This window comes from Branchiostoma floridae, chromosome 9, assembly GCF_000003815.2.
Source record: "Branchiostoma floridae strain S238N-H82 chromosome 9, Bfl_VNyyK, whole genome shotgun sequence".
Lineage (NCBI taxonomy): Eukaryota > Metazoa > Chordata > Leptocardii > Amphioxiformes > Branchiostomatidae > Branchiostoma > Branchiostoma floridae.
In genome coordinates this window covers 14,516,412-14,532,396 of record NC_049987.1, presented here as the reverse complement: position 1 = coordinate 14,532,396, position 15,985 = coordinate 14,516,412, and the positions used below count along the sequence as shown (strand labels likewise).

Sequence of the window (15,985 nt, the reverse complement as noted above, 5' to 3'; positions counted from 1 at the left end):
TCTCACATACACAATAGTTAGATTTCCCCCACCATATCAACATTACAAGGTACTGGGAGTTAAGTTACAGGTTGTACAAGCCATCTATAGAGGTGGTCTTACACACAGGATGTTACAATAGTGTTGGTCAGCAACATTTGTTTTTATGGCCTATACCACAACAGAACAATACCGTACAGGAAGTGATAGACGTCTATTTATCCTACACTTCCTCTCATTGGAAGGAAACAAAGACGGGGGTCCTATGGATCAGGGAGGACATTGTTTTCTGGTGGTCCAGTTGATATCCTGTGGCCGCACACATTGGGAAGTAACCACTGTGACCACAAGAAAGGTCAGTTTGTGGACAAAAATTGGGAGGTCCCACTTACGATTCCAATAGACTTCCTGTCAATAGACTGAACAGAGTAGAGTTGGTGGTGAATACACTTCCTTGACCTGTATTATGTCCAGTCAGGTAGAGCTGTTTGGAACAGTCAGGTAGAGCTGTTTGGAACAGTCAGGTAGAGCTGTTTGGAACAGTCAGGTAGAGCTGTTTGGAACAGTCAGGTAGAGCTGTTTGGAACAGTCAGGTAGAGCTGTTTGGAACAGTCAGGTAGAGCTGTTTGGAACAGTCAGGTAGAGCTGTTTGGAACAGTCAGGTAGAGCTGTTTGGAACAGTCAGGTAGAGCTGTTTGAAAGTCAAGTGGACCTGTCGTTTAAAAGTCAGTGACTGTGTGATTGTGAGCTTTTCGAAGGGTGCAGATTTTTCTCCCTTGAAAGGTATGATAGTTATGGACTCTTTGAATCTGTTCCATCAATCTTTTTTCAAATTCTTAATTGTTGAACATTGTACTGAACCCCCCAAAAGTTATTTGTACAGTTTGCCCTTGTTGGTGTTCATTATGTCATTGACTTCAAAGAAGTAATTCTTATGTAATACACCTTTGTACCTGTAATTTTTCCAGTAGTTATGTGCTGTCCACCCCAGTTGACACTAAGTCCCAAGAGGGTTGAAACAATGTTGTTATCTGTCCCCAAATCTACCAGCGAAGGTTACCACGATAATGGGCAAATGAGCCTTAATTCCCGTCTCTTCTTCTGCACGCCACGTGATCCCGTCCCGCTGATTTCGCTAATGCTGCCGTCTAAACCTGTCGCCTCGCGTCTGGCTACTTGTGGCTTTCCCGCGGTCAGCACGAATTGCATTTGCATTATTAAGTGGGCGCTGACAGCGACTGCCCCTCCACATTTGCGTCGATCCTGCAATAGCGTGGGATGCCATACTTCGCTTAATGTACCACGAGAGGACTCTGGGGACGCGGGATGGCGCCGCCATGGCTGTGGCCAGAAGAACACGGTCTAAATGACTAAGACCATAAGCATCTTCCTCATCGATAACGACAAAATTGATACGGTTTTTTACTAAAGAGAAGTCGCAGCGTACGTCTACATGGCGTCCACTTTCCTCGGACTAAGACTCCGTCTAATTCCGTCTGAGCGATGTCTGTGATTCGCTGACGTCAGGGCTTTAATCAAACAGGGCTAATACCCACATTAACGCGGTTATGTTGTCGTGGCGTGTGCGGGAAGAAAATGGCCCACTCAGAGACAGGTAGGGTTACAGTCGCACCTGTGTACCACGATAAAATGCGCTGTTGATACGTTTAAATTGTCGTCACATGGCGCCTTTGTTAATGCATTATTGAGATATTTCCCATTCCTTTCCTTATGTCATAGACAAAAGTGAAGGGAGATCAACACTATGCCTCTCAAAACATTTTGTTGTTAACTCAAAAGACTAAATAAAGACCATCTAATTTTTATTTGCCCTAATAAAAACAGGAATTTTGTTTTCCAATGTCTACAGTTAACGCCAGGTTAGTTTTAATATATGGACTGCTATTATACTACTGCTATTGCTTTTGGTGGCATTAAAAGTTGCTTGTACAATATTTTCCCTCTTGCCACCTTTTCTGTTTTTTTACTGAACATACCTTGAAGTCCTAGAATGTGAACTTTTAAGACTTTTCTATAAAAATAAATGTTTTATCTTGCAATAGGCTTATCATCCTGGTGGAATTTTCTGTAATATAAACACAGTTCCTAAAGAGCTAAAAGCCTCCTATGTTTGACACAACCAGCGAAATCCCCGCCTTAATGACAAATTGTCCGGTTTGATCCGCCCTGTGACAGTGGAGGTTATTGATGAGCCGTCTGCGGCTGTAAGTACCACTAATGAAGCAGGATTACCCACCCTAAGGTGGCCCTAACAACCCGGCAATCCCCCGGCTAAACGTTGTGATTATCCCACTCATCAGCCGCTTGTCTTTGGGTAATCAGACAGGTCGCCAATGTCATTCTCTTTCAAAACTTCTCCTGACATATTTTCAGACAAAAAAAGTTACAACTGTCAATTTCCCATTATATTTCCCAGTCTATTTCCTTACAATATTTCGAATTTCTTCCCAGTGTCTCAACTGAATTTTAGTAAGTATAATTGTGTTTAATGATATGATGAGACACATTAAACTCAATCTCACATTGACAAAATGTGGTTATAATTTTGATGTATTACAATGTAGACAATGAGATCTTGATAAGACTCTGTTTAAAATGTCAGGAAAAATCCTTTACTGCGCATATGTCACCTGGCCATATACCTGTTCCGTACGAACAATCCGATACTTAACGGTGACATATCTCCACAAGCAGGGCCAATAACAGCAGACATATGCCAGTGCTTCTACCTGTCAGCTCCGATATTTGTTCCAGTTGATATCGACCTGAAGGAAGGGGGCAAAAGGACCTTCCACCCATGCTGGGCTATTAAATGCACATTCAATTATAGCTTTAATCTCCAGCTGAGCAGGTCGCGGACATGGTAGCGCCACAGGCTCTCCGCACTGGTGCCGCTCGTTGTAACACGATGCTCCCGCGGTGCCACCCCGCGTCCCTCGCCACTCGCCGAGTCCCCTGGGGTTGGGCAATTAATTTCCCAGGTTATCCTCCTGGGGCCTGGGGTAAACCCTGCCATGCATGTCATATATCTGTCAATACAAACTTGCCACGACTGCGAAAGGACAGCTCTTCTTTTCTGTCTCTTACAGTTCACGACGTAGCGGGTGTCGCTAACCCGGGAGCCGGCTGTGCGAGGAAGGGCGTGCAAAGTTTCAAGGACGTGCGTGACATCATCCCTTTTCCTGTACGTACATACGTGTTTTCTTCCTTTTATTTGACGTAGCACTACACGAAACAACTTCCTTGTGTGCAGAATCAATATTTGGTAGTTGTTCATCGAATGCACTGATCTCTTTGTGATAGCGTAATGTAATTAAGGTTGCATGCCACCCTCCTTTAAACCTAACCACGAGCAACAAGACCGTCACACGTGAGTATCGATTAGGGATACAATCTTCGCACGTCTTTTACGCGACAACTTAATTCTCTGTCAGACATCATTGTACTCCTTGTAGGTTACCATTTACAAAGAGATTTACAAATTTCGCCATCAATCTGGCATCATGTTCATTAGTGACAGGAATACAATTGTCTTATCGACTCGGGCATTTCACACCAGATTGATTCAATCAAAGGACAATAATAGTTAGAGAGATCTGTTCTGTTATTGGCAATTGTAGGTCATTCAAGGGGAGGAAAACCAGCACATTTGTGCAAAATTGTTGATCGGCAACTGTACAGATTGTGTTGATTTTTCATATGAAATATTATCTTGGAATACCTTCCTGGCATGTTACATAGAGTATTTGCTTGCAAAGTATTGTCGTCAATGTAATACAAAAGCTTATCTTCAAAATTAATCTGCTTTTCCACAAAAGAGGATCCTTTTTACCTTAAGGATTACGACCAAATTCCTGTACCTTATTTGAGACCTGCAGTTTTTATAACCAGCAAAATCTTGATTATTACATGTTGTTTGTGTTTAGTCCTTTACATTGCACACTGACTTGACCTGTGATTGTTATGGATACCATTTATCATCTGTAACAAATCACCTGTCAAACCTCATCAACTATTTAAATGTGACTCCCTCACAATATAGGTTACACAAATCTGTATGGTAAAGTGGCAAACCATATGGTGTCACTTTTCTCTTCATTTCTTTGTCCTTTTAAAGTTGTTAAGTACATGCTCTTGTGGTAGTTCATGTATAGGGAACCCATTGGTTTGAGCCATTCTTTTAAAAGTATGTTGGGTGCTGAAACGTGGGACTGACTTCCGCTGCCCTTACCAGTACTGTGAATATGTTGCAGTACAGTATCCTATCCTAGCACTAGGCTATGATGCATTCTTTACCTTGTCATCTAAAGCAAGGCTACATTGCTCACCACTAGACCACAGCACGCTACCGTTCTCACCATGTTGGTGGGATCTAAGGACTGTGGTGTGTCGCCCTTCCGGTCCATTGAGTGGACGACACCATGCCGTGACACGGTCCCCATCTGTTTTCCCGCGCCACTCCCCCGGCGCCTGGCTGATGGCGACGTCCCATTCTGTGGCATCACGACATTCGCCACTTTGCGCCCCAAGGGCTTAGCAATTACTGTCACTTTGAGGGCACTTTCGTGGTCAGGCATGCATGATCAACATCAAGAACATATAAACCTCCAAATTTGGTCAGGCCATGTTAAATTTTTCATTTGGTTTCGAGCAATTTCCTCATGAAATTTGTTGCCATAATTGCTAGTTAGCACCAAGGCATTTATGATAGGCAACTTGACACAAAGTCACTTTTATAGTTTAGATGTTCTTTTACCTGAGTGATATGTTAGCAAACTCTATCCTTCAAAATTGCACAAATAAAATATATTTTCCAATACAAGTCCTGTATAAGTCAATGTATCACAACTTGTGAACTGCAATACAGTAAAATGGCACTTCATATTATGATCAAAAATTTCAGAAAAGGCATCAACCATAGGAATGTTAAGCTCATATGCTATTAGGCCAAAGGTTATCCTTTCCAGAATACAATCAAAACTTTCCAGAAAATTAAGTTTTTCCAGGCACCAGCCTTGAACAAAATGGGCAGCCTCAGGGCCTGAAACAGGTTGCTCCCACTGGAGCATCTTGGGAAACAGGAAAATGTCCTCCATTAAGGATTTTGACGGGCAGCATCTGACATGCCATTATCAACCTCCTACTTACTTAAACAGCGTAGGCCATTTAGCTTCGAGCCTGCTACTGGCAACCGCAGCCTTGGCACGAAACCTACGCTATAATCTGTCCCAGCCATTAACCAATTACACGGAAGTGCGTGTTCCCCTACACGTGTTAAAAACCCGCTAAGTGTTGTTGAAGTCATTTTCCTCCCGACCACAAGCCGCTGATGACAAAATAAGTGGATTTGAATATCAGGGCTCAGGGTAAAAATAAAAAGTGAGCAAACTGAGGAAGACTGCGACTCCATCGCATAGGAATCTCTCCCAGCCATGGAGACAGCACCTGAAAATAGCCAGGCAGGCGGGATTGGCGACCTCCACGACCTTTTAAATGCTCATGTGAGCGTGTAAATGGTTTCCCACAGATGGAAACTTGAGCAGCTCTTCCACATCTCCTCCCTCCTCTAACAGACAGGTGGGTATGGGAGAGTTCCTCTAACAAGGTACCACAACATGACGACAAACCCCCCCCCCCTCTCCCGACAGGAAAACCCCTCTGCTGTGGCTACCCCGGCGCTGTGGGGAAAAATCTGAGCCCACAACGTGTGCTGTGGTTAAACAAAGGGGGATGCTTGGGTGCCAGGGAAGCTGCTCAACTGAAAAACAGGAAGTGGGGAAAAACCACAAAAATTTGGTCAATGGACCCCACGCTCATTATCTATGCAAGCCCCCTCCCCCTTGTGGCTTCCCTCCCTCCGTTCGCCACCTCTGACTCGCTCTCCATCCATGTAGGAATGTTTGCCCTGTGACATCACGCATGCTAATGACCCCACAAGCGTCCCCGGTACCCATCCTCCAGCTGGTTTGGTGCTGGCATGCTCTACAACCCCTACTCCGATGGTACAGCACTAGACTGTTGGCAAGGTTGCAGGGACCCATCCCAGCCAGAGCGCCACTTTGCGATTGGAGTCAGGCCAGACTTTTCCCTACCTATTATCTTTTGTGGTCAAGGTGAGGACGAGAGATGCGCTGCAGACTGCCCGAACAAAAGGTAACCACAAGAACCCTCCATTTTTCGTAATCGTTGACGGGGCCTGTTTTCCGACCACGGCAGCCACCTCGGCACACCGGCTGGGTTACATGTTGTTGTTGTATCCCACCTAATTTTTGTGGTTTGAGGAGGAAGCTCCCCGATCATGTTGGTCCACAAACTTGGGGAGGAAACTCTGGCTTAGCCTCCTATGGTCGTTTTCAGGGTACTTTTTCGAAGTCTTTTGTCGATTTGGAAGGAGGAAAGCCTTATCGTGGTAAGAGCCATTTTGCCCGACCACAAGTCTGAGCAACCTCGCCGAAGCGATAATCAGGATGGTTAAGAGGAATTTTTCAGCAGTCGAACTGGTTTTTCTCCCAAAGATTAGTCATTTTGTGGTCTGAAATAGCTCCATTGCCAAGAGTTGTGGCTCTTTTGTTCATTTTGAGGGTTTTCTAGCAGGAAAACCTACATTTTGTCGGTGGAGAGCAGCGAAAGTTGCGGGGCGCGGTGCACAGTGCAGGAAGTTTACCGTTCTCGCCAACATGGCGGAGAAGTTAAGTGAATGATTCCAGGGAGCAGAAATCCATAGTCATAAGTCACCATCTGATAATATTTGTGACAAACCTTTTATTTTACTCAACATACAAACATGCAACACGAAACAACAGTTTTTTTCATAGGATCTTTTAGATTTGAACGTTTTGAGTCAAGTCAAATATCACAAACAAATCAGGTTCGTTCCATCCTCTTTTTAGACTGATACTTTTTTTGGATTGCGTTGATCTGTCTATATTGTACATCTCAATATCCAAACTAAACCTGGACTGCATTTCCATTACAAGTTGGAATGTTGTATCATTGCTTTGCACTGCTCCCATGTATAGTCTATATTGTACTTGTTTCCCTATGAGTACAGTATGACCTACTGACACAGATTTATGTAGTTATGAGATCCACATGAAAAAATGACTATCTACATTGTCTTTGTTGACATCATGCACTGTTACATTGTTATTTTTCCTGCTCTTGTAAGTCTATCTGTAAGTAACTTAACAATCACTGAATCAGAAATCTGCTATGTAACTACTGCAGTTTGTACTGTAGAATATGTTTTCAACATACCAGCCATCATATTCAATGAATTTGTGAGGATTATGTTTTTCAACTTGCATGTTCGTCCTAAGCTATCACAATGCCATTAATCTTTAATTGTTTGGTTAAGCTCAGATACTAACAGATGTAATGGCAAGGTTCTACGATAATTATATCTTACCCAACCACCCGCTTACCCACACTAACCGCTACACTTTTGCCATATCTTCTATCCTTCTACCCTTTTCGTTTGCAATCTCGGTTGATAAATAAACTCTCCTGTTTTTCCACAAACCAAATTGTCGCCCTGCCTGTGTGGTCAGCGCCCCTCGTGCCAAACCACAGGACGGAGTTTGGCCATCTGTGATTGCTGCCAGTTGCCTCGTGGGCTGGCCTTGTGTCCCCACCGCCTGCTGTCAGACCTTGTGACCACCACCCAACCACACGCATATCATTTACATATAGAGTAAGGCTTCTTGGAATCCCAGGGAAAGACCTGCCCATATAAGCAAGGCACGGGGACTTCCTATCCGTCAAGCCTTGTGCTTTCATCCGTGAAACCTACACCTATTTTGTGATGCCGCTCTAGCGTTTAGCCACAACCAACAGGATAAGTTTACCTCCCCGTCACTCGTACAAAAGGAAACTACCAAAAGGGAAAAAGAGCCCTTAAATCCGGGGGTTATTCGATGGTTTCCTCAAAAGATAGCCTGGTATCCGAAATAGTTATCCGTCTTTAGTTATCATAATCCTCCTGGTGGGATGTATACTATTCTCTCTTTTATGTTTTTTTCCTCTTCAATAACTGTTGCTGTGTTACGATATTGGTTTAGAATAGAGTATTACACTGTTAACAGAGATCCTCTGGTAAGCCAAAGGCCTCACAAAAAGGAAAATGTTTCTGTTGAGAACCATGAAAAACATGAAAATGTTGACATGAAAATGTTGACATGATAGATTGGAACAGTTACTTTTCTCTGTTATAACTTAAACACCAGCCAGGAAAAAGTCTGCATTTCTTTGTTTTTAGTGTATACAAGAGAAAATGGAGTTAATGTTCCTTTAAGTTTTTCTTGTGAAGTTGCTAAATTGACAAAACAACAAGACTCTTTTCCTTCGAGTGAATTTTCTCACTTGTATCTTTACTATTTTTTCAACCATGGATGAAAGGAATGGCATCTCTTTAAAAATTTTGAAAACATCTGATCCTCACGTTAACAAATTAAAATTAGTAAGTGTAGTCGGGTAGGTGGGAAATCGATAAATAAAAAAACTGTCTATACAAAATGTAGCTGCCCACCTGATGCTGAAAGAGAATTTGCAGTCCGTTTTCAAGTACAATGGCAGAATATAAAAGCAAAAAAAATTGAACATTTTGATTACAGAAAATTACCACATTTCAAACTAGTATCTAATGTGGTGGTTGCGCAAACCCACTAACACATGGGTCACTAACCTCACATTTGTAGCCAGTACTGAGATTATCATGTTAATAGTTTTTACTTAAGATCTAATAAAAGCAAACTACCAATCTCATTCATTTACTTCAACCCACATTCACCCCAAGCATCAGGTGGTAACAGACAACAGCATCTCAAAAAAAAAATTGATATAACAAGATAAATGTAAATTGGTATTAGAATAATCTGATTCCAAGTTGATAAAAGATGTATTTATCTACTTTTTTTCGAATATGCTCTGAAAAAACATTTTGTGCAAAAGATTACATCAATCAATGTATAAATGATTTCTAAAGAAGGTGTACTTCAGAAAGGTATCATTATCCTATAATTCCTTTCCCGGCCGGTTGGTGTGTAGGATGCTGATGTTTGGTGTTAGGAATGTCCCAGTTCCATATGGAGACTGTCACAGACCAGGCTCCTCTCCTTATTTTATCTGACTGTGGGGATGACTCACTCTTCCTAAAAATATTTGTTGTGGTCGCAGCTGAGGCCGCCACTGGCTACCACCTTCACAGGACGCCTGGAGTGGGCTGCCCGATATCAATTTGAAAGGTTATATGAAACCGTGATAATTGTTTATTATTTAGGCCATGTTGATTTGATCATATGGATGACATCCTCGCGCTTATCAATTTGTGACCATTTCCAAAAATAAAAAAAAGTTTTCAACCATGCTTTAAATCGTACAAAGTAGCTGCAAAAGGAGCAAATATAGGCTATAGATAAAGAAATTATATTGGAAAGCATATGCTAATGTCAACGTCAATTCTGAGGTCAAAGAAGAAGATGTGAAACAACAAAAATGAAGAATCTTTTGTTTGATATTCTATCCCATGTGTTTGATCATTTGTTAAACCTTCAACCTACTCAGATTTCATAATGAAGGCAACTTTTTTGGGCTTAACTTTTTTTATTCACACGCTCACATCAGTTTTGGAGTTCCCAGATGATGTCATCCAGATGATCCATCCAAGTTTACAACTAAGCCTGAGATGCTTTTTAGATCTTGAAAAGACAACACTACACATACAGCATTAAAATGGCAATGGGAGAAGCATGTATTACAATTTACATGCATCTAAACAACCCATTAAGATTGACCTACAGACACATAAAAAGAGCCACCGTTTCCGCTTTGGTTATCAATTATCACACCACATCAATTATATTTCATGAGGGGTGGAACTGACTTGGAAAGAATGTAGAAAATGTACTTAATTGTTACACTCAAACTCTTTACAACTCTTTACGAAAAATTAATGCACCGCAGTACTGTAAAAAGATATACACATCTTAAAGTGTATAAACAGTGTAAATTTGTAAATGTGACACCAAAAAGCTCCATAAAAGCATCTCTACTTACACTTAATCTTGTAACTTTTGAGATGGTTTTATTTTGGCAGCTTTTGCAGTGACCTCTCCTCCACAATTTTATGATAGAGAGAATATGGGTCTCTAAATCTAATGTCTTACAACTGTACTATAGATTTGTTTCAACTGTGAACATTGACATTGAAAACCCCTGTTTAGTTTTACCTCCTTCTACAACAAAATAAAGTTCCTGTGAAAACAAATGAGTTTACAGTACACTACTAGAATATGATTTGTCTGCAAACTTGAATTAATAGCTTCACCGTTCCTCTAGGTAAATCCTCCAGATATGGGTGTCACTTTGAACGCTTCCGCGCCCCAAATATGGAGTTTTACTTATGGATTACGTGTAATCCGACACCTCCTGTCCTAGTTACACAACTTATTTATGGCCCTGACGCTCGTAAGTAGGTTAATTGCGCGCCGAACAGACCACAATAGCTCGCAAGTAGGAAGTAACAGAGTTCTTTCACCGTCATCGCCATACCCGCTAATGTGATTTGCCAGGGCATAAATAAACTTACCATCGAGCATAATATGTGAGACCGTTTTGATCTATTCAATTGACTACACTAACTAGGTGTGTATAGGAATTGATAATTTGATACCACCTAGACAGGAAGTTGACAGGAAATTTACCTGTTGCAAAATTCAGAGCCTATTAAGCACATCTCCTGCATGTTATTCTTTCAAAAGAATAAAGTTTTACTTCTCATCTAATAGTTGCAGTTTACAGAATATATGTAAGCAATTATCCATCCGGTACAAAATGTATGCCCTACAGTAGGGGTGGGTACCGGTACAGAAAATTCAGGTCCAGGTCCGGTTCAGGTCCAAAGGATTAGGTCCAGGTCCGGACCTGAACCTGGACCTGATGCAGTATGACTCATATCAATTGTCCATTTTACTACAAAGAAATCTGTTTGGTGGAGTATTAGACTCACACTGGCGCTTTAAAATTATACAACGCTAACTGCACCGGTACGATTGGCTGTAAAACTTGGTAGAAATTATTCTAAACTCTACTCTACTTCACTCTTGTTATTTTCTTCCATCTACAAGCGCTAAAACGTGTGAATGCCTGATAAAATAATCTGTTAATTTTGTAATCAGTCCAACATTCGGTCCACCTAATTTTTTCAGGTCCGGTTTTTCTGGACCGGTCCAATACGAAAAACCGGTTTTGTACCGGTACGCTGTACCGATACCCAGCCCTACCCTACAGTAAAGGTGTTGTCATATTCATCCTTTTTGGTGTAATAAAATTTCACAGAAGGCTGTAACAGAACATAGCCTGGTATCTAAATCTATTGTACTATTTTTTTGTAGCTCGGGAGTCTCTTCTGTCCTCCCTTATTTGCGGAAAGGACAGAAGAGACTCGGAAGCTAGAAAATGTTGGGATAACACTACAACTTAGTACAAGGCCAAACAGAACAAACTGCTGACAAGGATCTAAAACAGTCTTTTCCCTGACAAGACAATTGAGTTTTTAGCCCTCAGTTTGCGATCGTACAATGATTGTATGACAAATAAGACCAAAACATTTTGTAGAGTCTATGCCTCAGAATGCAAAAACTTTGTTACACAGCAGCCACAATAGTTTTTGTCATCAAAATATTTTTAAAATCCAGATATATGTTCCTACACAATAGACTTAGCAATTTATTTCAAAACAAAGAAAAACAAACATCCTTTGTCCATCTCTATTATTTTATTCATGGAGACGTAATGCACTGTTCCAGCAAAGTGCACAAGACACAGATAACTAATAGCCACTCTCCAGTGACAGCTCTTTCACCCTCCAAACTCTGACATAAACCAGCTTGTCAGTTTTAAAAAAGGCATACAATAAAACTAACAACCCATGACAGATCCCAAACTAAACCATTTGTATACAGGCCCATCCAGCCATGTAAAACCCTCTTTAGCCACCTCACGGAAAAAACCTCCGCGAGAGAATCCAGACCGCCATCTGCACGACAATAAGTGAAAAGCCTTAATCCCCAGAGCGTGATATCACTCACTATTACCACAACTCACCATCATAAAAACCCCTCGTGTTTGAAAAGTGACATCTTTCGAGCCATTGGCCCCTTTGTTTCCCGTAATCGATGATGTATCCCCGCCATTCCTTAATTAGATCGTGTGTAAGCAATTATTGTCGAGCTTGTGTCCATCACAAAGGGTGACATGATTACGCCATGTCCTTTGTCCGGTAATTCTTTGATGCGTGATGCCGATTACACGACAAGGGAACGTCGTGCAACTCCGCAAATCGTACCAGCACGATTCGCACAATGGAAAAGATCTATCCATTACTACAAACAGCTTTTATCATGTAAAGTTCGATGAAGGTCAACTGTATTAGTTTTAGAAAACAAAAGAGCAAGATAGCTTATTTACAATTGCTTTCCCACTTGAGACATCATGTTAAATCAATGCCAATATCAAATCTCAACAAAGAGATACAAAAAAAGGGGTGTCTTTGATTGTATTTTTAATTTGGAATTCTAAAGTGGAGAAAGAATAGCAGAGTGAAAAGTCATCTGGTATTAAGAGATATTGTATCTTGCCAGGCCATATCCAAACTTGAAGAAAGGAATTTCTTGAAAGATAACAGGATCGTATATAGATAACACCTAACATACTGAACATGAAAGCCTATGAGGTATTTATCCTTATCAAGCATTTTTCTAAACTGTTGTCAAGGTTGAATCATTCCTTAGTTAAAGGTATGTCTGATATCTCAATGACCTACATTATAATCTAGACCATTGTATGAGTCACTCCCTACAAAGACAACTGTGCAGGGCCCCATTGGTAATCAGTGTCATTTGCAACTGTTTATCATTCACATAAACTGAATTATTGTATTCTTTTTATCAGATATGATTTTTTTTAAATTTTGTCATCCAAAGATATTACTACAGGTGGTAGAAAGTCAACATCCTTTCTTCTATCACTAAAAGTAAAATCTATCATTTTGCTCCTTTTTCAGGTTATAAATTTTGCCAACAAAGCAATAATCTTAATCAATACATGTGACCTTAAGTCTTTTAGACTTTCAAACACCATTTCTCATGTTCATCCCTAGTTTTGCTGTTCTTTGCTCAGCTTTCAACAGGGGGAGCTTTTCAACCAATAGGGACCACCTGTGACAGCATGGTCAATGAGGGTACAGGTGCCGAAACTAGATTTGTGAAAGCCTGTCTTTAGATCATAAAGGTCCAGCTGCTAATGATGGCTGTATCCATCTAACACGCTAATTACTTCAATACTAATTGGACTGATCCACACAAAGTGAGCATCTACATAGCCTGTGTTAGACCCATGGAAGTGGATGACTTTAATTTGGTCTGACATTCAAAGCGTTTTGCATGACGGTATCTGTGTCAGGCTGTTATCTTTGTTGGGTCGGGGCGCTTTGTCCATTATCTTTACATCCAGACAGACAGATCAGCGCTCAATTGTGAGACAAAGGAAAGTGTGAAGCTAAATTCCGGGTATCACTCATGTTGCATCACAACTAAGCCCTGATCAAGGACAAAATCTCACCAATCCGTTCCCACGGGGAAACGTGCGCCAACCGGGGAGCGGGGCGACGACGGCTTTAACGAAAATCAAAAATGTCAGCTGCCTGTCTTGTTCCGTGTGAGCTCGCGATCACGCGTACCGGACACATCTTCCCCGATACGTCAAAGCGCCCAAGCTCCCCCGCCCTGTGGACGACTCACATGGAGAGGATTTACACCATCGTACCTTTTATTACATCCTCCATTGTCAGCTAAATCTGTGCAAGTAGACGAGAAGTTGCAAGGAAACAAAGGGTCTGGACTACGCTGTATAGGGAGGAGACAATAGCAGCAGGTAAATGGTACCGTGACTCTGCGCGGTGTAAAGGTAAGGGCCCACGTCTGCGGCTTTAATCCCGAGCAGGGCCGGAGACAATAACCTGTGGTGGTCCATCCCGGCAGGTGCCGCATAATTAGTGGTGGGTTCTCCACCTCACACCGCCCACTGCCACCTCGCAGTCAGCCAATCTCCGTCTCCACAGCTGATCCCGTTATTTTTCTTCCCTTGCACTTGTAGTGTCTGAGCGCCTGAGGGGAGCCTTCACTCTAATACCATGTTGGAGGTGTACCGTTGGCAGGCCTTTGACTTGGATCCCTTTCGTAGTAAGTCAATCCTCAGTTTACTTTTGATTCCTCCCCCGGTTAGTAAGCCGCTTTATGCAACGTATCATAAGTGTCCAGGGTTGCAGGCTAAAATTCATGTATATACATTGCAAACCTACAGAAAGAGTGTGTGTATATCATTTACTGCAAGATAAAAAATGCATGCATACTGCTTTGTGCTGATGGACAGCTCGAATGCAAAAGGTGAGTTGATTGCATTTATTTCTGACCTGTCTCATGTATTGGGAACTGCTGGTATTGCAGAGCAAATTGGATGCTCAAGATGTTACCAAATTGCAGACAGAAATGTCCTGGGGGGGTATGTATTGAGCAGCATGTGTTCTGTTGCAACACACCTTGCAGCTTCTACAGAAAGAGCTAAAGCCTGCAATGACAACATGTTACCTGTGTAATGAATTGCCAATTAGGGCTTTCTGCGGCGGGCTTTGATGTGCCTAAGAGGCGTGAGACACGGTGTGCTTGAGCTTATTTGTGTGAATGAAGAGTTCCTAAATCCTGTATTGAATTAAGCTATGCACGGCTGCAGGCACGATGCACTTTTCAACGTGTACAGTATTAAATGCACATTAAGGGTTTATTGCATTGCCAAGTATACCCGTTGCAAGCATTTTGAGCTGCAGAAAATCGACTATGCTTTAAATAAATGGTGAAATTTGTTGCCACCAACAACAGCTATACCTGACCCATGTGGGGGCGTGTGCCGCTTATCCAACGTCAGATCTGCCGCCGACCGGTAAACAAAGCGCTGACGCCAATAGCCATGCCACGACAACCGCTAAAACCCGCGGCGTAACTTCATTACCCAACGTTCCCACATTTCTTTAAAAACAGGCGAGAGAGGTAAAGGCGCCGCCGATTCGCTGGGAGGGGGCTTTTGTTTCACCTGCTTATCCTCCATTTCAAAACAAACAACAATTGTTACGGAAGCTGTTAAGTGCTTACAGGGCGCTGCCTGAATGAGCTGAATAGGCTATTAGAGAACAGCGCCTGTCTCACCTAACAACCTGACCACCACACCGTATCAAGAGTCAATTCACAAGCCCCTGGCACGCCAGGTGTTTCGAGGAATAACATGGGGGCGGTCGTGCCCACAAATTTACCTGAACCAATGAATGGAAAATAAGAAGAAACATGACACTGGTCAGCCCTCCTGTCATGTTAGAACTAATGAACCTTACAGGAAGGAACCTCTCACTACAGGTAACAGAACGGGACTCTGCGCAAATAGAGAAACGAATTGAAAGCATTCAAGATATGTTGTGCCGGAAACAGGAGTGTATTTAGAAGTTGTTACCATGCAGAACCAGTATTTGAAGAGCTAACACGGAGGTGTATTGACAGGTTTACTTGTACATGGTCTATGTTATCTTGTTTTTGGAACATAATTTGAAAAGCATCACTCATTTTACAAATTACAGGACAAAACACTACTTCAAGACTGAGTGAAAAACATAAATACAACTACTTTAACTACAATGAGTAGTCATCATCATGGCTCTGCTTCGCTAACGAAGATCGTCTAGGGATAACAATAAGAATAACAAGTAAACTATGTACATGTTGAATACAAATTAAAGAAGCTCATTTTTAGAGCTCATTATCATTTAGTAAGTTCCACACCATTTTATGTATGTGTTTGAGAGACAGTGGTACAAAATATACTTGACACTTAATCAAGAAATTGATATTGCTCCTTTATGAAAGCAATTTTGGAGTATTGCAGGTTT

The 15,985-nt window shown here is 41.8% G+C and overlaps 2 protein-coding genes across 5 annotated transcripts in view; one reads left to right on the top strand and one right to left on the bottom strand.

Moving 5' to 3' along the window:
- LOC118423548 (runt-related transcription factor 1-like) overlaps positions 1 to 15,985 on the top strand; it is a 79,101-nt gene that overhangs the window by 41,790 nt on the left and 21,326 nt on the right. Inside the window, exons 2-3 of one of the 2 annotated variants that reach the window (XM_035831738.1) lie at positions 3,090 to 3,184; positions 14,152 to 14,237. In XM_035831738.1, coding sequence (XP_035687631.1) covers positions 14,189 to 14,237 — 49 coding nt within the window. In that variant the 5' untranslated portion in view covers positions 3,090 to 3,184; positions 14,152 to 14,188. Of the gene's footprint in view, positions 1 to 3,089; positions 3,185 to 5,937; positions 6,154 to 14,151; positions 14,238 to 15,985 lie in introns of those variants that run through there. The other variant, XM_035831737.1, reaches the window with a different exon arrangement.
- LOC118423549 (transcription initiation protein SPT3 homolog) overlaps positions 1 to 15,985 on the bottom strand; it is a 101,083-nt gene that overhangs the window by 82,906 nt on the left and 2,192 nt on the right. For 2 of the 3 annotated variants that reach the window (XM_035831740.1, XM_035831741.1), the window contains exon 1: positions 7,523 to 7,692. The exons of the other annotated variant lie outside the window; for it this stretch is intronic. In XM_035831740.1, coding sequence (XP_035687633.1) covers positions 7,523 to 7,677 — 155 coding nt within the window. In that variant the 5' untranslated portion in view covers positions 7,678 to 7,692. Of the gene's footprint in view, positions 1 to 7,522; positions 7,693 to 15,985 lie in introns of those variants that run through there. 3 annotated transcript variants of the gene reach the window in all.